Source organism: Drosophila montana, unplaced genomic scaffold, assembly GCF_035044405.1.
Source record: "Drosophila montana isolate Dmon_TW-CO22-7 unplaced genomic scaffold, ASM3504440v1 contig_3733_1, whole genome shotgun sequence".
Taxonomy (NCBI): domain Eukaryota; kingdom Metazoa; phylum Arthropoda; class Insecta; order Diptera; family Drosophilidae; genus Drosophila; species Drosophila montana.
The window spans coordinates 1,470,173-1,494,122 of NW_026998620.1; the positions used below are offsets into that span (position 1 = coordinate 1,470,173).

Here is a 23,950-nt window from a genome sequence, read left to right on the forward strand (position 1 = left end):
TTCCCTTTAATTTCGACTGTTGCTGTTGCAACAATTGGCAGCACGCTGTTCTGGCTGCCCTTGACGTCTTGATTTATGCAAAAGGAATTATTTTTATTACGTATACGCAACGTCAACGCTGCGTATGAGTGATTTCACAGCATGCCTAATTCTATGGAACCAGCCACGCTTAAGGCGCATTAGCTTAACTCAATTCATATGTGAAAAACATGAGACAATGCATGGCTTGTAAATGCACGACGCGCAAATACCCTGTAAATCAGCTACGAACCTACCAACTGTGAGCTGGATAATACAAACATGCCTAAGAGGCCTTTTGCTTTTCTTAGTTATATGAAAAGCTTTTGGGCTTTTTATACCCTTCGTCCACATTTGTGTGCAGGGTATTAGACACAGCGTGAGCACGCATCTGAATTTGCAAACATGGTGTTGAAATAAGGTAGTTTGAGCTGCGAATGCAGGCAATTTAATTTATCAAGACCTAAAATAAGCCAAAGCAATTCTGAGAACCTGTAGCCTCCAGTGCTCTGTGCCAAGAACTTAACTTAAGAGGAGAAAAACATTTTTTTTTCAATAATCCCAAGGCGGTTATCCCGTGCCACAACAAATTGTGCTTCACAACATTTTTTTAGTGTAAAGCAATTTTCCGAAACAGAAAATGGGTTTAAAATAGAAAATTTTACCTTCGTTTTTGCATGAAAATCCGTGTTAATAATAGTAATAATACATTTTTAATTGTTTTTATTTAAATTTCTTATTTATACACAATTTTGCTAGCGACCATTTAAATTAAAATTCCGCCTCGAATTGTAGTTTTGTTTTATTTAAATATAATTTTTGTTTTCGTTTTAAAAAATGTAAGCAACAATATTTCTATGGACTACAGAATGGGATGTTTTTCGTTGATTTACAGCCTCGATTGCCAGTCTGTAATTAATGCAAATCCTGATTTCATTTTATGTTTCAATTGTTATTTATGCACGCTCTTTTTTATTGTTATTGCAACAAGAGCTCAAATAGTTGAAGGCCAAAATGGTGTAAAAAAATGTGTAAATTGTATAAATTGTAAAAAAAATAGTTGCAACAAAATCAGAATGAATATTAATTAGACATTGAGACGGCATTCGAGGGGCGCACATGACATTCAATACGCAATTAATAAATAAATCAATAAATAAATAAATAAGAGATTAACAATTAAATTAGACTTAAATAGGTTTAAATAATTCGCATATTCACAGTTCGATTTAACAAGGAATTGTTGACTCAACAGATTTGATTGTACTCAATGCAGCTGCCGCTGCCAGCAATTTATCACTTCGCCGGCATATTGCACTGCGGATAGAGGCTGTGGCAATCCTTTTGATCCTGCCCATCCCGGGCCGCCTGTATGAGTCGATAGAAGCGACGCACTGCCTCATTCGCATGCGTCACGGGTTCCAATTCGCTCGTCTCTCTGCGGCACACAAATGAAAATAGAAACCGAAACGGGGGAAAAAAAAAACACAATATGAATGAAAGGAAAATGGAAAATTGCGTTAATTCAATTAATTTTGGTAGAGCAGTCAGGAACTCGACTAATTAACTTTGCCGCATCGAAAGTAAACTTTCTCTGGCGATTCTGATGAAAGAAACCTTCGCCTACTTTTCGGCTCCGGCCCAGGCACGTGTCCTCGTGCCAAACTTAACCAAACTTAAACAGCCTCAATTTTCACACCCCAGCCCCACCCCCTCCCACCCAGCACAGTTTCCACAACACTCAAGTTGGTTTTTGGTCTCGCCAAATGCCATCGGGCATTGTAGTTTTGGCTTTTTAGCTTGGCTCGAATCCTCGGCAAGCGTCGACAACGCTTTGCCGCTTTGGCTAATGGATTTTGCTGCTAATGATTGAAACGAACTTCGAGTTCATATGCTGCCCGAAAAAGTAACTGAAATGTTTCCAGTTGTGGCCAAATTACGAGCTCAGTCGGCAGACGTGCTCAGACAGACAGACACACACACACACACACACTGCTTGGCAAATTGTTACAGACATTGCCATAAAATGAATGTCAGTTCATGTTTTCCATGGAATTCACTTTGAATTTCATTAAAAACAATTCTGAAGATTCTCACATTTCAATGTCAAAGTGAAGCAGCATTTTATTTAGTTGCCAGCAATTGCGGAACGTATTCTAATTTTGGCAACAATTTGACAAGAGGCATGTCCCTCTTTTGACCATGGCTGAAGGAAGATTTCTGTATTGCCTGCGCGCTTTTCTTTTTTATGGATTGTAATCTCTACAGTTGTACAGTTGGACGAGCTTTTTTTGCTAGTAAATATGTGTTTGATTGCATATAAATTAATTCAAACGGTTTGTAGCCGAAATTATAATTTGTATTTTCCACGAACCAAACCTTAAACCGAATTAGTTGAATAAAGAAGAGCCGAAGATTAACAAGAAACCAACTAAATTGAAAAAAAAAGAAGTAAAAGTGCTTTAGTCGGCAGTGCCCGACTAGGAGATACCCTGTAACTTCTACCAACATTGCTGGATCGACTTCGCTATTGATGCTGACCAAGAATATATATACTTAATGGTGTCGGAGATGCTTCCTTCTGCCTGTTGCATACATTTGCACAAATACATTATACCCTTTTTACCCATTTTCAATGAGTCCAGGGTATAAAAATTCAATTTAATTATATTCCAATTATATTAAACTATTCAATTTATATTAAATTAAAATAATATATAATTTAAAGTATATCTTTTTTTAACCTAAATAATAATTCGATTAATATAAATATTTAATTAATTTAATTTTATACGAATTAAATAGTGAAAAACCAAGGCTCGAATCCGAATCTGAGTTCTCAGATGGGAAAAATAGGTTGGGCTCCCATCGGGGATTCATTTTAAATGTAGAAATTAAATATTTAACAAACTTTTTGTGGGAATGAGACAACATAATCAGATTTGTTATATTCGACAGTTATTGGCCATTAAGTTAACACAAACTTGAGCATATTTCGCATTAGCTACTCGATAGATTTTAAAGACAATCAAGAAATTAAATGAATTCATTTGAAGAGGGTATTCAATTTCCGACAGGACACAAATGTGTATTTTTTCTTGTTTTCAGTGCTTGAATATACTTATAAAGTTAATTAATAATTAGGTTTTCAAAGATTTCTTTGGTCGACTTTAACAAACTAACTAACATATATTTAATTACATGGAAATTTGCCTAAAACACAATTTTGTTAAAATTGCATGACTCGCTGCTCGCATACTTTTCAAAGGGTTTTCTTGGAAACTTATAAGGGACAAAAGAAATGAGAAAAAAAAAATGAGGGATGCCCAAATTGAAATAAAAGTATTTACATAAAGAAAGATATATTTAAAGTTGACTCGGCAAAAAGTCAATTAATCTGTTGCCTTGCTTTAGGTCTTTCGCCTTGGAATATTTCTAATAGCTTAGCGAGATATTAAATTAAATTAGCAAAAACATTGTCTTGGCCAATTTGAGTTGTGGTAATCGCTCAAGTTGAAGCCTTAAAGCTTGGGCTTTGTTCGTAATAGATAATCAATTTCTGGAGTTGCTTGTAAAAGCTATTGCCACTTTAAAACTTTTTCTCTCTGTCTCTCTCGTCTTTGGCAGCTATTTTAATTAATTTCCTAGCCTCCGAAGCCATTGTCTTGGCCTGCAATGGCCTCAGCCTCGCCTGTCCTGGCCCCGCTCGCGGTTAGCTTTTGTCTTTAGCTCAATTTCTGTTGTTTCTTGTTGTCTGTTTTATTTCTGTTGTTTGAGTCCTCCAGTACGTCTGATAAGATTATTGAACGCACTTGGGGCATTTAATTAATGATGTGTCATTAACATAAATACTCATAAATCACACAATGCGTCCCGTTTCCCGTTTTCCCCCTGCCATTTTGCAGCTGCCCCTGGAGGTATGCAACAATCTTGCCGCTGTCACTGTCACAATTTCTTATTTGTTGTTAAATGTCAACAAATGTATCAACAAATTTTACGATGACAATTCACATTCATTGTCTGCGCCTAGACATAAATTTAAACAAAACAAGGCCAGCTACAAAAGCCACAATAATAGCAAGTCAAGCGAGTACAACTTAAAGATACCCTGTAATCCGTATCGAGTGTTCGTAAGTTTACTTTATCTGCTTCACAATTTAGAAACAGTCGACTTTTTCATTAAGATTGCATCTACTATAAAGACCTAGATAAACTAGGTCTGGTATTCCTCATTGATCGATCTTGGAAAGTTCGATGAAAGTTATCGATAATTTAATGAAAGTCTATCGCCGAGTAGCCACGTTTCAATTTTGCTATCCCTAGATTTTACATACTCTGATCTTTGAGTATCATTTGCAGAGTTGTGCAAATATAATATATTCCATTTATATGTGTGCGGGGTATAAAATGCAGAAAGATAATAGCTCAGAATATGATGATTGACAGTGTCCGGGATTGTAGCAGAAATTCTTATGGAGTATAAACAAAAAATTGTGTTTTATTTTTGTCAAACCCAAGCTATTTATATATTCAGGTGTTCTCTTTTCTCATTTGTCTCCTTGATAATGAATATATTAGGATAATTTGTAGAGGCAGCTACAGCATACGCATATTTAGAAAAATCTTGTGCTGATTTTGAGGTAAATTGAAAAGCTTGTTCTTTATGACATTTCTGGCTTACATACAAAATTTTGATGCTCTAGTTCGCAAAGTTCTTGAGTTTTCTGAGGTTAGAAAAAGATAGCAGGATAGGTAGGACTCTGAAATGATGAGGCTGTTGTTGCATAGAATATACATAAGTTCAGCTTTGACATATGTTGATCAGTTGTTGCTGCACAGCTAAACGCCAGGTGCACATACCCTTTGCCATAACGTTTACAGGGTATAAAAAGATAGCTGGATAGTAAGGAGACCAAAATGTCGAGCCTGTTGATGCCAGAATATATATCAACTCAGTTTTGAAATATGCTGATCAGTGTGTTCAGATAAACGCCAAGTGCACATACCCTTTGCCATAACGTTTACAGGGTATACCTGTTATGAATATATCTGGCCTGTGGCACGCATGAGTGCATCGCCGTTGGCAGTTGACCGTCGTTAGTCAATTATGAGAATACGTTGCGTGTGGGTGGCGTCAGTTGACGCGCTCTTTGACGCCGCGGCAAGCTGGCAGCTTTCCGCTTGGCTGGCCGAGTGCAGTGCTGTGCAACGTGCAGCACGAAGAAGAAGAAGAAGAAGCTGAAGCTGAAACAACAGTGACAAATGTTGCACAGATTTATGTGAGTAGGCGCACTTTCTTTGCCTTCACGCTGATGCCCATTGATTGAAAAGTCTTGTCAACTGCTCGTCCCGTTCGCTATGCGACGGTTCATTATGGTTCGAGTTTTAAAGTTTTCACCTCAAGGGAAAATGGCATCACGAAACTTGGCAAACGCCAGAATGTGACACGGCGTGACACTTTGACTGGCTGCCTTTCAAATTTGTCTGGCAACTATTAGAGCACAAAGTGTGCCCAAAAGAGCCCAAGTGCATCTATAACACTCGACGCCCAAATGGAGCTGACAGGTTTGGGCAACTAAGCCATGTCGTGAACCGATTTTGCGTGGTACATACCGACTGAGCTCGGCGGAGATGAAGTTGCTGTGCGGACTGTATGCGGCCGGATCCTTGTACATGCTGCACACGATGCGCTCCTTGCACAGATCATTCTTAACGCCCAGCTGTTCGATGATTTTGTCGATCTTCAGCAATATGGGACTGTAGAACGGATCGTAGTTGAGCGGATAAAGCGGCTGTAAATAAAAATTATTATAAAATTAAGAGTCATTCGACTGCTGCGCGTGTCCACTTTCAAACCTGTCCATCCTGCACGAAAGGCTGATGCTCCAGAATTTGCTGCTGCTGTTGAATCAGTCGCTGCTCCGCCTGTATGCGTATGGCCTCCTTCAGCTGAGCAGCCATCTCTGGCTGTAAAGGAAAGAGTGTTAAAAGGCATGACAAATTGATGAGCATAGAAATTACTACAGCTTTTAGCCACAGCATGGGTTACTCAACAATTAACTGGATATTAGGAGCAGGTATTATTAAAAGTGGTATTGAGATCTAGATCTTGTGATATAATTTTATAATATCTTTCATATGTAACTATAAGCACGGCTTGAAGTCCAGTCTAGTTTATAGATTGTGCTGGTTATAGAACAAAATGTGTTACTAAATTAAACTTTTGTAAAGATCAGATCAGATCTTTGTTATAGACATACCAAAAGAGCCTTTTTTTAGTTAAAGGTTAATGCAATAATTGTTATATTCAGTCTCTGATAAATAATGTAGAAAAGTAATTAAGAACTGATCGATACTTTTCAAATATAAACTACGCCGCAGCCAACACGTCTTATTATACTCATTTGCATATAAAAGAAGGGAGAAGCTTATTCTGCTATTCCCTTTAGCTTATCACGTAAATAACCAATATATACTGTTAAGTATATATGACCAATAAGTACGTTATTCTATAATTTAAAGCAGTAAAAATAAGTTCTATAAATTGTCTAAAGACTGCTTATTTTATATAAAAAGAGAAAACGAGAAGGAAAGATAATATCAGAGAGAAGCTGAAGAAGACTAATTGCAGCTATTATTTCCAGCTCATATAAACATATAAATTCTTATCTACCAGCTCATAGAGTTCAGTACTAGGTATGTCGCCCCAGACCTGAACAGAACATAAATATATCTTAATTATATACATTTCGAGTTTTATGCTTAACTTATCTAAAGCGACGTCAACTGTTTAAATGTTTTGAGGCTCATCTTTGCGCTAAATGCACTTTAAATATCAGCTAATAGCATGTGCAAATGCTTAACTGCATTGGCGACCCACGAAATGGGCGGCCAGGTGTCGGCAAGAGTTGTTGGCATACTTTCTCAACGCACTGTCGCCAAAGATCCATTAACAACGGCAAGATTGTCAGGCCGGGTCGCCCAGCGGGCAAAATTGTGGGATATTTGTGAAATGTGCACTCATTTAATTAAGCCCAACAGCAACGGATTTTGCAATTCAGTTGGCCCTGTCAAAGTGCATTTTAATTATGGCTTAGTTAACGTGGCCAGGTTTCTCGCGCCGCACATGGCCCACATGTCTGCCAAGACTCACTCGAAAGTGAAAACTGCCAGAGTGACCCAGTGCAGCTAAGCAAAATATGTGCATAGCACTTAACAGAGCCAGAGACGACAATGCAATTTGCAACGAGACACTAAACAGGGTCGAGCTGGGCACAAAATAAACGTTTGTAACTAGGAAAAACTGTTTACACATTCAGAAAAGTGTCAATAAACACTTGAGGCCCAGACGTTGCACTTGTCTGGAAGTGAAACTGCTGACTGACTGATTGACTGATTGATTATGTTGTCCCACAGCTGCCACCTGCCACCTGCCACCTGCCACACCTCCGCTGCCTTTCAGACTTGTGGAGAAAAGCCATCTCTCAATCATCCTCAATGCCTGCCAGAGTAATTATGCATTTAAAACCTGTCATTATTATGCCCTTACAGGTGGTTACGAAATGAAGGTACTTAAGCGCTTAAGTACATCACATATTTGGCGACTAATTAGCGCCGTTCTTATATATACAAGCTTGTGTGTTCGTTTCGAGGACATCCCAATTCAAATTGGCATTAATTAAACGTCTTTATCTTTATTGATAAAGCAGTCGTATTTTAAGTCGATTTTGAGATTTTTGTTTTTAGGCCTAAGCCGAAGACTATAAGAGCTAAGCCCAGTATATAGGTATATAAGTTCTTAGTAAATATAAACATATTTTATATTACTATTTTATATTACCACTAAAATTGTAAAGAATTCCTTTCTTAAAGTTTGCACTTTGCGCTTTGGTATGAGTAAAATTATTTATGCCATAATTATTCCTAGAAAATTTTACAACGATCGGACTATAAGCACCGAAGTTATTCTAGACTGTATTTATCATATAGTCTGGGGTTAAGGGAATTATTGCCTTTTCTCAGCTGCATTTCAATATTTCCTATTTATTTCGATTAGGCAACTCAACTTTATTCTTTTAAGGATATTTAATGTTCGGTTTTGAGTTTTAAGGCTTGATTATGCGGCTCCTGTGCAATTGGCATGTGCCAAACTTTATGCAACATTCTCTCGCGCATATCCATCAGAGTCGGCTTAAGAATTAATTAACTATGTTGCCACATGCTGTGGCAGCTATACGCACCGAAAGTTGTTGTTCCAGTTGTTGTTGCTGTAGTTGTTGTATCTGTTGCTGGTTGTTGTTTCGCGCTGGTTCGTATTGCGCCGCAAATTTCGCAGCGGCTGTTAGGCCTGGTCCTGGTCCATGTCCTGGTCCGTGTCCTGGTCCTGGTCCCGGTCCAGGTCCGGCTGCTTGTCCTGGCCCTGGCGCTGCGACATATACCGGACTGTGCTGTCCAAATGCCGGCCTTGAGCTGCAAATGGCATTCAATATGGAAATGCGTATGTTAATTCAAGTTAACAAATTTCTAATTGTTTGTTGTTTGCTTTTGCTACCCTGACCACATTGAAAATGGTTAAAAGGGGTAAACGGATTGCGTGTAAATGAGGCAGCTCCAAGCCCAAAGAGTAAATACATACATATATGTATATCTGTTAAATTTATAGCCAGGTCCGTCCGTCTCGAAAACTACAAAAGCTGCAGATAAATATATATTCCCTTATACCAGATGCACAACAAGTTACTATATTCTTTCGATATCTCCTGTTTTGAGACAAATTTACTAAGTATAGCAGAGTAAAGACAGATTTTTCAAGCTATACTTTTGGGCCTTAGTATGCACGCCCATTTCGATGCCATATTCATGCACTGAAAATTTCGTAAAGATCGGGCAATGAATACCCAAGTTACTTGGGATAGTATTTGGCTCAGTGCGAGGCTAAGGAGAGAAGAAGCATAGTTTCTGCTGCGTGCGTGCTTGTGTGCTATGTGTGTTTCTGTGTATGTATGTGTAGAGAGAAGGAAGAATGTGTTTAACAGCAGCTTGGAGCTGAGTAAAGGGCATCTGCTAGTCGTGCACAACCGTCCAGAGCAGCCTCATTTGTTGTTTGTTGTTGTTGTGTTTACAAATTTGAATTTCGATTTACATTTGCAGTGTGTTAGCTACGAATTTTAGGTAATTACAGTGTTTATTCAGTTTATAGTGAGGATTATTTGTGTGAGCGTGGGTGTGTGTGTGTGAGTGTGTGTGTGCGTGAGTGTGTGCGGGCAGTTGATACCTTTGTTTGTCCAGGTTTTGATATTTATTTAAACTCTGACTAGAGGCTTGTGCTTTTTGATGAATGATCTGTTGTTGTTGTTGTTGTTGTTGTTGTTGTTGCAGCTGCAGTTGTTGCTGTTGCGTGGGCGGCCTCTGCTGCTGGTTGTGCGGCCAACGTTGCTGTTGTTGTTGTTGCTGTTGTTGTGTGGGCGGCTTGGTGTGTGTCTGTGTGGTGGCCAAGCCCCAGGCATGCAGCTCATTTGCATCGTTTGTTGTGTGCGGCTTAAAGTAATTCGCATTATCTCCGACTTGTGCAACGCGATTTATATCGCCAATGTATCTGAGCGTGATGAATTTGTGGTTGCAAATGTAATGTGAGTGTGTGTGTGTGCGTGCGTGTAGATGTGTGTGCGTGTGTGTGTTTAGAGACAGACATTTAACAGAGTTTTACACAGAATATGATTTAAATGCTGCAACTTACTCGGAGCCCAGACCGGGACCGCTGTTCTCCCAGGCGCCCTCAAAGTGCTCGAATCCTGGCCCGGGGCCGTAGCTCTCGTGGACGGGCGCGCCATGCAGATAGGCCGAGGGATGTCCCTTCGGCGGATGCGTGTAGATGATTTCCGGCACCGAATGATGCTGCTCACCGCTATGCCAAGGCGGCACCACCTGCTCGAGAGAGTGGAGAGAGGAGAGAGAGGGAGGGAGAGAGGGGGAGAGAGATGGCATTAAAGTCGGCACTTAAATTGCACGAGCTGCCTTCTTAAGTAGCATTAAGGTACATTACTCGCTTTTTTTTTGGACATATTTATTGGGGCTTTTTTTTTTTGGCTGCCCTTTGTGTTCTTGCCACCTATTTATAGCTTCGCACTCCAACAGATGCGCATTATTTTGGTTCGACGAGTGCTCGAGTTTGATTTCGGTTCAGTTCAATGACTTTTAAATTGTCGTAAATAATAAATACGCGCGCTCGGTTGCCGAGATATGTGACCAAAAGCAACCATTGCCAGACACAGTTGAATATACATTCTGTTTTGGCCCTGTTGAACTCTGTTTCGGCTGATTTTTACCCTGCACCCAAAACAAATGGCTCCAAAGGCTGTTCGGACAGCTGTGGAATGACATGTCAAGCTCTTAAGAATAGGAGTGAAAGAATTCGAATTGTAACTTTAATTTACAGGCGGCGCGGAGGGGTTATATAGGGGTCATTATAGCCTAAGCAAGCAACTCTTTGTGGTCTGACAGAGATATAATAACAATATCTATTCTTATATTTTTTTTCTTTGTGAAAACATTTGATATGTGTAAAAATTAATACTTGCTGCTAGGTTTGAACCGGCGACTTTACATGTGCTGGTCCGACGCGCAAACACGTTGCAAAGCACATCGATATGGCTACGTTTTTGATATTCATCCTTCTTATAAAAACTTTGACCAATATTTTACCCCACTTGGAGCTCGAAACTTAGTTCCCGCTTTCATTCACTCAAAAGGCAGCTTCTTTTAAGTATTCTACATTTTCGTAGCTCTTACTATTTGACCTGCGTGTTAATCACCAATCAGTCAGTCAGTCAGACAGACAGCTGCGTCAAGGGCATCTGGTAGTCGAGCAGCCTCGTCTACCCACACGCTTGTTTACATGCGCAGCTCGTTTTCTCCATAATTTGTGTCATATATTTCAGTTTTTAGTTGCTTCACGTGTGTGCGAAGGACACACACACACACACAGGATTTTTGCCAACTCTTGGCAGAAGCCAAAGAGAAAAAAAAGAAAAATGGTGACAATTTTTGGCACATCACTAACAGATGACAGGCGCCTCGAATTACGACAGGCAAAGTTTGGGCGCAAAAGCTGAGTTATATATGAGCACTGTAATATGGCGAAGGCGTCATAGCATAATTTAATTTATGAATACCAGAGTTTTCTCCGTACGCAGCCCAAATCACGTGGCTATGAGCTTAAATCGAAAGCGAAATATTAAAGCAGCGCCAAGAAAGCTGATGAAAATTGTTTTTTTAATTAAATGAACAATGCAAAAGCGAGTTTATATAAGAGATTATAAAAGGTTTGACGAAAATGACTTAAGAAATGCTTTAAGGGACGATTATTCTATGCAACTTGTAGGTTATGTAGAATAAGCTGATGTGACTATGGGCTTAAAGCTCGAAGAGGTATTAAAGCTGCGACAAAAGAGCTTTATTCTAAAAAGTTTTTTAATTAAATTAACAATGCAAATGTGATTTTATATAACAGATTATAAAAGGCTAAGATTAAGAAGTGTCTTAAGGGACGATGCTTCAATGGAATTTGTAGGTTATGTGGAATTAACTAATGAGGCTATGAGCTTAAATCTCGCAAAAGTATTGAAGCTGCGACATGAAGGCTGCTGAAAATTGTTTTTGTATGCATGCAAATGTGAGTTTATATAACAGATTATAAAAGGAGTTTTAAGAGAGTATGAACTTATGTGGCTATGAGCTTAAAGCTCGCAAAAGTATTAAAGCTGCAGAATGAAAACTCTTGAAAAAGTCCCATTAACTATGCAAATAAAAGTTAAGTATATTAAAGCTAAGACAAAATGCCTTAAGAAGCGTTTTAATAGTTGCATATTCTGGGAAATATCGAGACTATGTTGCAGATTGAGGTTAGGCAGCATTTGGCTGATAGAGTTTTCCCGACAGCAGCACTGAAAGTGCGAGTTTCCTTTCAAATTATGGCACTCCAATAAACATTTAATAGTCCTAGAATGATTACGACCAGTTTTGCCTGTAAAAACCAGATATGCGGACTGTCTAAGCTCTTTCACCTAAAGCTATGGATCGTTTGTGAATGAGACACAGACTCGTTAGCCGCCAGATCTCAACAGAAATGGGCAGTTAATAAAGTCTAAAGCAATTGTCGACTTAAATTCAATGCAGACGGGTGAACAAACGGGCGCAGAGCCATGTTTATCTTGAAAGTTCAAGCGAAATGTGCTTTGCGAAGAGCTTCCAATTATCTAGGCTTATTGTCATATTTACAGCGCGACAAATTTGTACCCCGCATTCGTATATGACGGATATGTGAACTGCGTTTGAGTGCGTTCGAGTGTCTGTTCGTGAGTGGGTCTCTAATCCTTGCCAGCGACAGAATTTAATTTGAGCTATGAATGAATAACAGGATTTCATTTGATGAAATGTCAAGCAGCTATCTCTATGGAATTTGCTCTGCGAGTGTGTGTGCGTGTGTGTGTGTGAGGGTGTGAGTGTGTGAGTGTGTGGCACATCTTTAAGTTGAGCCCGGCGCCTGTTTCGAGTTCCTTGACATTTTTGGTTGCTAAATTCAATTAGCCAAAATTCGGTTTCCATGCATTAGACATATGTCGTGTACTTGTTTAATTGCCTTTGAAGAGCTCAGCGGGGGCGGGTGTGTACAGTAATCAAAATGGGCGCGTCTGGCATAAATAAAATAAGTGACAGAAAAACAAAACAGAAAAAACAATAATGCTTAAGGCGGGCATATGCGATTAGGAGCTACCCTGTCAACAGAGAGGAGCTGCAGCTACAATCATTTTAGCTGTCTTCTCTGTACATAAGCACATCCAAGAATAAGATACTCATGCCGCTGCTGTTCTTCTTCTTTCTTCGAACCAACTCTATAAGAAGTGTGCTCCCGAATAACTTCGCTGTTTACTGTTCGATCTGTTTAAAATTTTGAGAGCATAAATATGTCATCCGATTGTGTGTAAATACCAAAGACCAAGCTTCTACCTATAACAATTCTTTTGTTAATTTTTTTCACGTCTTTTCCAAGACGTGAAATGTATTCGATATGTGTATACGAAAGTCTATATATCCACTTTGGTATAAGCAATGTGGATATGCTCATTAACAAGAATTCGATAACGATTATAGCTTTCATTGAAAAACATGCATGTTATCGATAATGTGTATCAAGCAAGTCCTCAGCTCTTATATTCTCTGAGATCGATGTTTTCCCACATATTTCTTAGACGGAGAGGCTGTAGCTCAACTTAATACCTTCTTATGCCTACTACACACAATCGCATTTAACCCCTTTTATCACTCTTCAATGGGTTCATCATATAAAGAAAGGCAGATTTGCTCAATAACAAGATTTCGATAACGATTCTTATCGATTTCATGATAACATGCAAGTTATCGATAATTTTCAACAAGCCTATTCTGCGTTGGCAACAGAAGCTACACTCAGCATTTCAAGTCTCCAGCTCTTTAAGTCTCTGAGATTAATGAGTTTACAGAAACGGACAGACAGACGGATGTTCCCGAACTTAAGACCTCCCTCTGCCCACTACACACAATTGCATATAAGCATTATACCCCTTTTATCTCTTTACAATTTTCATTTTTTGAGAATATAATAAAATTCCAGACGTTGGAAACCGAAAACAAAACAAAATAAAAATCGTGGGCGGCAAGATTAATAAGAAAATCAAGTGATAAAAGAAAGTGAGACAAGGAGAGTCAATCAGATATATAGAGAGAGAGAGAGAGAAAGAGAATTTCTCTCCATTAAGTACCTACCGTGTGATGATGATTGATCAGATGATGATGATGATGGTATTTGGTGCCGTGATAGGATTGCTGGTAGTAGGAGCACAGCTTGAAGAGATGCGTTAACGCCGGGAAGAGGAAGAGCAGGAACTTGAGCAGCAGCTTCTTGGCGGCCCCAACGCCAATCACAATGGGCAGCAACCAGAATAACTTGATCTTGATGATCTTAATAATGAGCACCAATGCAATAAATGACAGCAGCAATTTGTTGCGTAGAAATTTGTCTAAGGAAACGAAAGTTGCAATCGTTTAAAAAAATATGGTTTTTTTTTTTCGTATTTTTCCTTCCGAAAGCGCACTTTCTGCCATTTCTGGTCCAGTATGGCAAGTTTCTTGATGTCGTGCTGGTCGGAATAAATAAAATAAGCACATTACTTACGTATCTTCTTCTTGATCATGGCACCGGCGAGACGCGCCTGGACCAGCTGCTTGGGTATCAGCTCCAGCTTGGCAATGACCCCGTTGCCTTCGATGGAGCGCGGGGAGATGCGAAATGTGGCTCCGTTGAAAACGATCTCGGGCAGATCGACTTCCACATCATGTGTCATGGCAAATTTGATTGTTTTGCCGTACAGCGCATTGGACACTTCCTCGATGGGGCTTTCCGGACTAGCTGCAGGTGTGCCGAGAAAAGAGAAAAGCCAGAGTGCGAAAACTTAACTGACAGTTCTATGCTAATGAAAGTTGTCTTAAGATCGAAAATACTTGATGCTTGCATAATACCAATTGACTATCAACTGTTTTCTTGGCCAAAAGAAATCAGCTGCTCGGCATTGTGACTCACGTCGCATTTTATATATATCTCTCCACTCAAAATACGTTGAAATCAAATCAAAATGCGGCAAGTGAAAGTTGGGAGTGTGAACGTGCCAAGCAAAATGGTAAACAAAACGCATGCAAAGAATCGAATGCCGAACGAGATGTGAAAAAGTTTCCACAAAAAAACCGAAAAGCCGAGAAAAAAGTAAACCAGCCAAACGAAAGCGAAATGAACCAAGGGCTCTTACATAAGATCCACACGTATATTTAAATAAGATAGAGCATTCAATTAATTTAGAATGGGGCACACTCAGCGAAAAATCGGGTGAAAATCAAATCAATTTCAAAGTGTCTTCCTCTTCGAATTTCAAATAAGTTACTTTGCTTCTTGACTGAAGAATATCAATTAAAATATAAAAATTAAAAAAAAAAAGTTTTATTTTAAGAGTTTTCCTACTCAAAATAAGCGTTAAAAGTTTCTGGGCTTGAATACACTTACTTTGGGATAGGCAAAAATATTAAATTCATAACGTGTTGCTCTTTGAATATTCAAGAACTAATTATCAAGCAGACTTAATTTCCAAAGTAAAAAAAAAAACGCTTAACTTAAGCATAATATGCTTATTGGCAGAGTTTTCATACTCAAAATATATACTCGCGTTTGAAGTTTCTGGGCTGGAATACTCTCACATTGGGATACACAAAAATATAATTAAATATTCAAGAATTACTTATCTAACTTCTTTAATTTCCAAGGCATACATTTAAAGTTGAAGAAAAAACCGCTTGAATTATGCATAAAAAGCTTATTAGCAGAGTTTTGAAACTCTAAAGCATAGCTTGAAATGATTTTTCACGTCTTTGATTGAGGAATTTTGTATTAAAAAAACATTCAATATCATAACGTCTTCAAGCGTCTCAAACGAGGTTTCAATCATGTTTAAAGCCAATGCTTTAAGAATTTTTACACTTCAAATAAGTTTAAAAGCATTCTTATGAAAGTTCTAACATTGCCTCTAAGTCTTGTGTCAAGTATGCTTGTTACTAAACATTTTTTAATAAAACCATTTTTTGCTTAATTTAAGAGTTTTTAACTTCAATGTTAAAACTTTTACTTGCTTCGAGTAGAATTTACTTGATTTTTTCGCTAAGTGTATGCAAAGCTAATGCAAGACTTACCAGAACGCGCCTCATTGGCCGTCTCCTCCGGCTGCTGTTCCGGCTCGTATTGCACTTGATTCCTGTAGAACTTCACGCGCTGCGTGATGTTCACATCCTGCGTATCCAGGGCGCCATCCAGGTAGCTGTAGACGTTCTTCTGGAAGCAGGACATGTCCGGCTTCAGGTAGCAGTCGCGTATGAGGCCATCCCAGAGCTCGTTGCCGCTGGAGAAGCGTCGCGCCAAGCGCAACAGCAGCGAATCGCTTCCGTCCAGCCGCTGTTTCCCGCCCAACGGCGACCTTGTCGCATTCACAATGGGCCGCCAATCCTCCGCAGCAGCTGTCGTCGTCGTCGTCGTCGTCGTCGTCTCTGCTGCTGCTGCTGCTGTCTCTGTGGTCGTTTCAGGTGTTAAAGGTGTTGTGGAGAGCTGGCTTTCATCCGCATTGACTAGGCTGGCGCACTGGATTAGGCAGAGGAGGAGCGCGGCCAGCTGCAGCAGCCAATGCAGACGGCATTTGTTCGACTTTATATTGGCCATGTTGGGGCGATTTCTATTGCGCCGCCGCCGCCGCTGCGTTGAGGATGTGCACTGGCTCTCACTTCTTGGCCAATTAAGGCTGGCGCAGTTTTTGCTGTCTGTTGCAGGGTTGCGCATTTTCAATTTGCAAACAATTTGACACCTTTGCTTGGGGTTAATTCGGGGCCAATTGGCGCTGAACTTAACTATTTGTATAGTTGGTTGCGCTCGGCTGACTGTGGCCAATTAACTGGGCCAAAAGGGGCAAACAATCAGCAACTGTTGCCGCCAGACAATTTTGTTGTTCCGCACAAAACACGATTAGCACGCAAACACAATTATTATTGGTAAATTGTAGAATTGATTTTCACAAATACTTTTGGCCAGTGCGTGGCACGCGCAACTTGGCTTGCTTTCTTTTTTTCTTATGTATTGCTGTATTATAGTTGCTGTTGTTGTTGTTTTTCGTCGCGTTGTTTGCAATTTCGCTGCTGCATTTAGCACATTTTCTATTTGTTTTACCAAATTGAAAGCCAAATTCAATTTCAACAGTGGCCAGCTGCAATTACCTCATTTGTGCGCTAGACACGCCTACGGCCTAACGGTTGCCGCGTATTTAACGGCTCACAAATATTCGAACAATGCCTCAAAATTCACTTTAAACGCGTGCGCATGCGTGCGCGTCTGACCGACAACTGACTCAGTCGCTCGCAATGCCAGTCAAGTTCATGGCGCGGCTAAGCTGCCGGCTGGCACTCACTCTCTCTCTCTCTCGCACTCTCTCTCTCGTGCTCAACTTTCGTTCAGCTGCGAGCTTCGTTCAGTTTTTGCATTGCATTGACTGCGTCTGCTCCTAGCGGTTGCTGCTTCTTCAGCTTCTGCTTCTTCTTCGTTTGCACGCGGAATTACTTACTTTAAATTCTTCCGCAGCGCTAACTGTAGTCACTGCTCTTTGTTGTTGCCTGCTTCGTTGTGCGTTGTTGTTGCTGTTGTTGTCTGAAAGTTGTTTCAGCTTTGTTTACATTTTCCAGTTAGTTGTGATTGTTTCAGTTTGTCCGCCTATTAGACGCTGTTGCTGACGTCCAAGCGCGCTTTTCACGGCCTTTTCAGATTCGCCTGGAACGTGTTTTTCCTACAAAGCCAAACAATTTGTGAGTGGTTTTCGGAAATTACATACATCTATATAATAGGCCAGTATGTCACGGGGGTGTTCGAACTAACTTAACATAGCTAACGGGCTGGGCGAGAATATTTGCTAGATGAGTTGAAAAAAATGTCTCCGAACTATATGAAACTTGAATTAATTTTCTATTTTTATTCCGAAACATGGGTTAGTCTCAGCAGCAGGTTTTCTTATTGGAATCCACTGACAAATACCGTTATTGGCATTAGCTTGTAGACACATCTTCCGCTTGCTTATAGACACATCTTCCACTTGTTTTGCTTACTTCATACACTCGGAAAAAAAACTAAGAGTTTTAAGATCAACATTTGTTTAACTCAGCGTCTAGACTGTAATTAATCTATAAAATTTTGTTCCCTTATTGAGTTTGATTTTAAGTTTATTAGTTTAAAATATAGATGATTCCTACTTAATTTAAGATAGCTTAGAATCAACTCTTAATTAAAAGTGTATAGATTCTATAACGGTAATGTTATAATTTAGAGTTTGTTTTTTTTTCTGGGTGTACGTGCACCATGACCTATGTCGCTTCATATTGATTAAGCCTTCTTTTAATATTTTAATTTAGACATATTACGCACAACTTAATTGCCTTTGCATAACCTCCACACAAAGCCACAAAAAAACACACACACACACACTCACACAAACAAACACACACACTCATATATGTGTTATGCTCAGATGGCTTGATGTAATCGACCGCATCGTTTATAACGTCTGCTATCGGAAAATCAATTACAATAAATTACGCACACAGCTGCAGGCAGCATTATATGTTATGCCAATAATGTGCATACACACACAAACACACAAACACACACACATATATAAATATATATTTATTTTTTAATGAGCGGCGGCCACGAGGCGTATGCGCAATGGCGTTGTTATCAACGACATGTGTTTCGAGTTGCAGCTGCGTTTTGCGTTTATGTCTGTTCGTATTAAATACACATTCTTTATGAATTACCGCTGTGCGACTTATGCAATCAAACACGAAATGGCCATAAACCATTTCAGCCAAAATGTCATCAAAATAATGGCTAACAAAACAAGTTTCGGGCGCACAGAACAGCCCAAGTGCGAGACGCTAGTTCGCATATTACGTATGCGAGCAGTTGCATGTTTATGATACCCTTTCCGTGGGCATTGTGATTCTGTTGTGAAATGTGTAACGCATTGAAGCAGTCATCCACAACTCCATAGAGTATACAAATAAATGATCAGAGTAAACAGGCAAGTCGTTGTTCAGGCAGAATATATGCCAGAATCGGGCAGATCGATACACTATATTATACAGCTGCCATAGGAATGATTGGGAGAAAACTGTTTTATTTAAAAAACCATTTGGATTCTTTAAGATAGTTTAACCAATTAAGGAATTCCTTTTATACTAATCTACCAGACAAATATATTATATAGCGGCTATAGGAACGATCTGTAAAAAATTAAGTTTTTAAGTAAAAGTCCTTTTTAATATATCTAGCCCAAACTTGGCATTTATGAGTTTTGCCATGCACTTCACTTGAGAGACAAGTCCTGCCAGGAACGAAACTCTATATCATATAGCTCAATAGCAAAATGTATATAGTACAAAAGTGAGTTTCAGTAAATATTTCGGAAAAAAGATACAACAAGAAATCTTCGCCAATTACGAGCTATTCTACCCACACATCTGCTAGCCCTTAACTCACAATCAGCAAGAGTATTTAATCGTCGGCGTGTCGCAGCAAGCAATTTGCTGAGTTTTTTTGTTAGCGTTTAATTTCGTTTGGTCTAGCGGCTAACGGTTGGTGGTCTAAGCCAAGAGCGGTCAGCGGTTCAAAGTTCAAAGCAAAACTAGAACATTGCGTGAATTTTCGCTCGGAGTGATAAGCACGTTTCTGTCATGATTATATAAGATGTCTTATTTGAAGCTGGCTATAAATGTACGTAGTCCGTGTCTTTTGGCTTTCACTTAATACAACTGTTTGCTCTGGCAGAGTGATTTAATGAGATCTTTCATAATGGCACTTGGCTGGAAAAAAAAAATGGCCAAAATGCTGGCATATTTTTAATTTGGTAACAAGCTTTCGCTTTGCGCTGCGCCGGACATTGACAGATTTTATTGCATTTTTATGTGACAATTTTTTTTCTTTTCCAACTACAACAACAACTACAGCAGCAACAGCTGCAGATACAGAATCCGAATGCCAGTCGCATGTCGAGTCTGGCTCAACATGTTTTTACTGCTTGTTATATAAAATCTTGAAGATTGTCAGATATCTAAAACTTTATCTCTGCTAATCTTGTAAACTTAATGTATCAAATTGTGTTTATTTATTTATTTCTTTTTTTTTTTTAAATAACTTAACTGACTTTCAGTTTCAGTTTCGGTTTGAGCGTTAATCGCATGTTCGGCGCTTGAATCTAATAGATTTTTAATTTCACTTTGTGCGTGTGTATCTTTCAGTTCGTCTATCTTTCAGCTTGCCTTTCAGTCTGTCTGTCTGTCTGTCCGTCTGTCTGTGGCAATTTGTAAAGCGATCGCGTCTAGCGTGCAAATATTTTGATCAACTGTAGCTAACTTATTTTCTGTTTATTTAATACCCTAAACGAATCGAATGTGGTTCGAAAAGGGTATGCTGGTTTTGTGCAAAAGTATGTAACAGGCAAATGGATGAATCTTCGAGCACATCAAATATGCTAACTATAAAAGCTATAGATATGACATTTGATATATATATGGCATATATCAACATACAAGCAGCACGTGCTTATAGTTCTTTTCCGGTATCTTCCATTCTTTTTTCATAATATCGATGAATTTTGATTTTGAGATTTGAGTTTTGAGCATAGCTCGAGGAATATAGCCCCAAATTACACCAAACTTGGTATGTAGGTTCTTGTATAGCATACAGGGACTGAGAATATTTCTTCCATTCCATTCCCACAAAACTTTAATTTCCATAGGCAGGCCCATACTCAGTTGGGTAACATATTTAGGTACTGGGAATCGCCAACTAATATTGAAGTAGAATCAAGCTCTTGCTAAGGTTCAGGGTCTATTCTATCTGATAGTCGGGCATGCCCGATTAGAGCACTCTCCCATTTTTTTTAGCTGTTGTCTGTTTGCATTTAAGAGAAATCTAGCTTGGAGGTAAGCGACTGCAAAAGCGAATTCACTTTCGTTGCGGTTAACCAACCCGACTTACTAATGGCTTATTAAGCCACAAATAGATTGGCTTAATTTTTACGAGCACATTTATGTGCAGGCGAGTGCAACGCATTTAATGTGGATTCGCAGTTAAAAGTATTCGCCGTCTTTTATTATTTTTCGTGTTGTTTTGTTTGTTCGATAAGTGAAGCCAAACGGCAAAAACGTGTTGATAAACCGACCATAAAAACCAACAGGCGACACAGTTCGCACATTCCCAATGCCAATCTATTGTGGCTATACACTTGCCCTAAGGGGGTGGTATGCTGATTGAAGCGTGAAGGGGGGGGGGGGGGGGAGCAGGGAGTAATAAAACAATATCGCAAGAGACGCACTTGGAATCCATTCAGTGTATATATATATATGGGAACAAATGTATTTATATGCTAAATATTCTAAGTCGAATTGAGAATTGATTTTTTCCATTTTCAACTATCAATGGAAAGAACAAGACGAAAATTGAGTTTTTGGATGATTTATCTTATTCTGTTGCTATTTATTAACTCAGTTTGAGTATGTGCGTATGTATATATGTATGTATGTATGTACATATATGTATATGTGCGCATGTATTTTGTATGCATGTTTGTGTGTACATATGTGTACGTATGCAGGCTTTAATGTATGTCTGTATGTATATATATATCAATTAGAATGTATGTATGCATGCATGTACATATGTATTAATTTGTATGCTTGTATGAATGTATATATATGTATGTATGCATGTATGTGTGTATGCATGTACACATGTATGCATGTATGAATGTATGTATGTATGTATGTATGTATGCATGTATGTATGCATGTATCTGTGTATATATGTATATATATATATGTTCATATGAATGTATGTATTTAATATGTAAGAATGTATGTATGTATGTTCGTATGCATGTGTATATGTACGTGTATATGCGTATGTTTGTGTATATCGATGCATGTATATATTGATTTGTGTATGTATGTATGTCTGTATGCAAGTACATGTGTGTGTGTGCATGTGCATATGTATGTAAGTACGTTTGTATGTATTAATGCATGTATGTTCGCATGTACATGCGTATATGCATGTCAAATGTATATAAGTATTATGTATGCATTTATATATGTAAATGAATGTATGCATATGTTTTGTATGTTTATATGCAAGACCAAGTTTACCTCCCGCTGCAAATGAAAAAAAAAAGTATTCTTAAAAAATTCCCTACTACGCGATTCTCATGAATTTAAGTAAGTCTCATAGGCTTTGCTTGAAGTTGAGAAGGCAGCGGCTTTAATATTGGAGGAGACGCTGGCCTTAACTATTAAGGAGGTCGCAGCTTAAGGAAAGAAGAAGACGACGGCCTCAACTATGAAGAAGGCGGCGTCTTGAACAATGAAGAAGGCTGTTTAAATAATAAAAGAGTGGCTGCAGCTTGACAGGAGGCGGCGCCTTCAATTATAACATAATCTTGTCCTATTGTTTTTTAAATAAACTTAATAGCTATTAAAATCGTGTGCATGCATTTTACGTGCGTTTGTATATGATATCAAATTAAACAAAAAACTAGTTTATAAATATTTCTTTACTAAGCGATTCTCAATAATTAACAGCCCATTAATATTATCTCTGCCTTTCTGTTCTTTCAGTGATGTGTTTCTATAAAAGTTCGTCTCCCGTCAATTGAAAGCTGAAGATAAAATAATCATGCGTGTAAATTTACAGGTGAGTACGTAATTGCAAATATATATTTACTAGCGAATATACCCTGGCTTGCCCGTTGTACGTATAAAATAAATTCTCTCAAAGATCTGTGAAAATAAGTTTGAAATTTCCCTGAAACAATTATTCATTATAATAATATAAATTTGTAGCATATCGGACAGAAACTGACAACAAGAATAATGCTGCCAGATTTGGATGTTAATTTGTTTAAGAGACCAAACTATGAACAAAGACCCAATCGGGTCTGAAAATCGGATGAGATTTGACCGAGTTATGGGGGATATTTTGACCTATGTCTATACAGGTTATTTGAGGGTAACATTTTCGCAGGAATTTTGACCAAGAAAAGGTTGCCAGATTTAGATCGATTTAATCCGATGCTTATAGCAGATCTTTTAGATCTTAAAAGCTAGACTTTTTCTAAGAATGGAAGAAATAAGTTTAAGGCGCAAGCTACTTTTGGATTTAGTAGACGAATGTTCAAGGTATTTGCTGGTCGGGTACTTTTAACCTCTTACTAAAGGACAAACTTGTTCGTTAAAATTCTAAATTTAGAACTCGAACCGGCTAAAATATTCATTACTACGCCTTTACTTTGACTCTTGTTTTTCGCCCAGGAGGCGTAAATTTTCCGAAAAGTGTGAAGCACGTGTGAAATTCTCAACAAGTTCTTCGAAACTGAGCTTAACTCTGATTGCATGGTAAACAGGAGGTTTACGCACAATTTTGCGCAGTTCGTCAGTTAGTTAGTTAGGGCACAAGTGAAGGTTCATGAAGGTTTACTATCTCATTTAGATGCCATTTTCCCGTATTGCACCTAATCGAAATGCGCCCCACATATACATATATAGTTTTTCCATTATGCCGGCAATTGCATGCATGTTGCATGAACATGACACTTGCCCCTGTTGGATACAAGGCCCAGCTTGAACTTGTGCTGGTCTGTGGATGCGGCAACCATTTGAAATGCAGCTTCATGCCAGGCAAGGCTCCAGAGTATAAGCGACAGTCGCCAGCATGCTGTCACAAAGGAGGCCAATCCAAATTGGGCACAAGTTCAGACCTTGGTAGCAGGTGAAAAGCTTTCGTCGGCCGAAACTAATCCCTGGCTATGTCCTTGACTAAGCCCAATTGGGGGCCAGATAAGATTCTGGCGGAGCCTGGCAACTGTTGGGATGAATTTTGTTTACGACTCGACTTGACCGAGGAGGTCGTATATATAGTTATATACACTTATATATAGATATGTGATCTTTGTTGAATTGTGACTAACTTTTGTCATGAGAAGTGAAATATGCTTTGGCATTTGTCGCTGCTGCCTTAAACGTGGCTTGAGGAATGAACTCTATGTAAATACTGATTAGTGTTTAACAACAAAATACTGAATGGGGCATGCCAGCAGCTTATAGCCTGGCTAATTGCTAGAATAATGTGCACGCTTTATTGTTGTGGTTCTTGCTGTTGTTGTTGTAGTAATTATTGTTGTTGTTGCTGTTGTTGTTGTTGGTTGGGTATTAGAGCATTACTGCGATGCTCATCGGGCTTGCGCTAATAACTCAAGCGAGCGTACGACGA

General features: G+C 38.9%; 1 protein-coding gene across 1 annotated transcript; it reads right to left on the reverse strand.

Annotated features, from left to right (window-relative positions):
- Positions 1-811: 811 nt before the first annotated feature.
- On the reverse strand, positions 812-17,293 carry Osi17 (DUF1676 domain-containing protein Osi17). Its single transcript, XM_064694797.1, has 8 exons — positions 15,787-17,293; positions 14,228-14,461; positions 13,819-14,072; positions 9,755-9,942; positions 8,259-8,487; positions 5,875-5,985; positions 5,632-5,810; positions 812-1,456 (listed from the first exon to the last, which is right to left on the reverse strand). The coding sequence occupies exons 1-8, from the start codon at positions 16,421-16,423 to the stop codon at positions 1,315-1,317; spliced, it is 1,974 nt and encodes a 657-aa protein (XP_064550867.1). The 5' UTR covers positions 16,424-17,293; the 3' UTR covers positions 812-1,314.
- Positions 17,294-23,950: the final 6,657 nt, after the last annotated feature.

Coding starts and splice junctions, on each gene's coding strand:
- Osi17 (XM_064694797.1), bottom strand. CDS start 16,423: ATGCGCAACCCTGCAACAGACAGCAAAAACTGCGCCAGCCTTAATTGG. Junction 8,488..9,754: donor GGTCCCGGTCTGGGCTCCGA/GTAAGTTGCAGC, acceptor TGCCATTTGCAG/CTCAAGGCCGGCATTTGGAC. Junction 5,986..8,258: donor AACTGGAACAACAACTTTCG/GTGCGTATAGCT, acceptor TTTCCTTTACAG/CCAGAGATGGCTGCTCAGCT.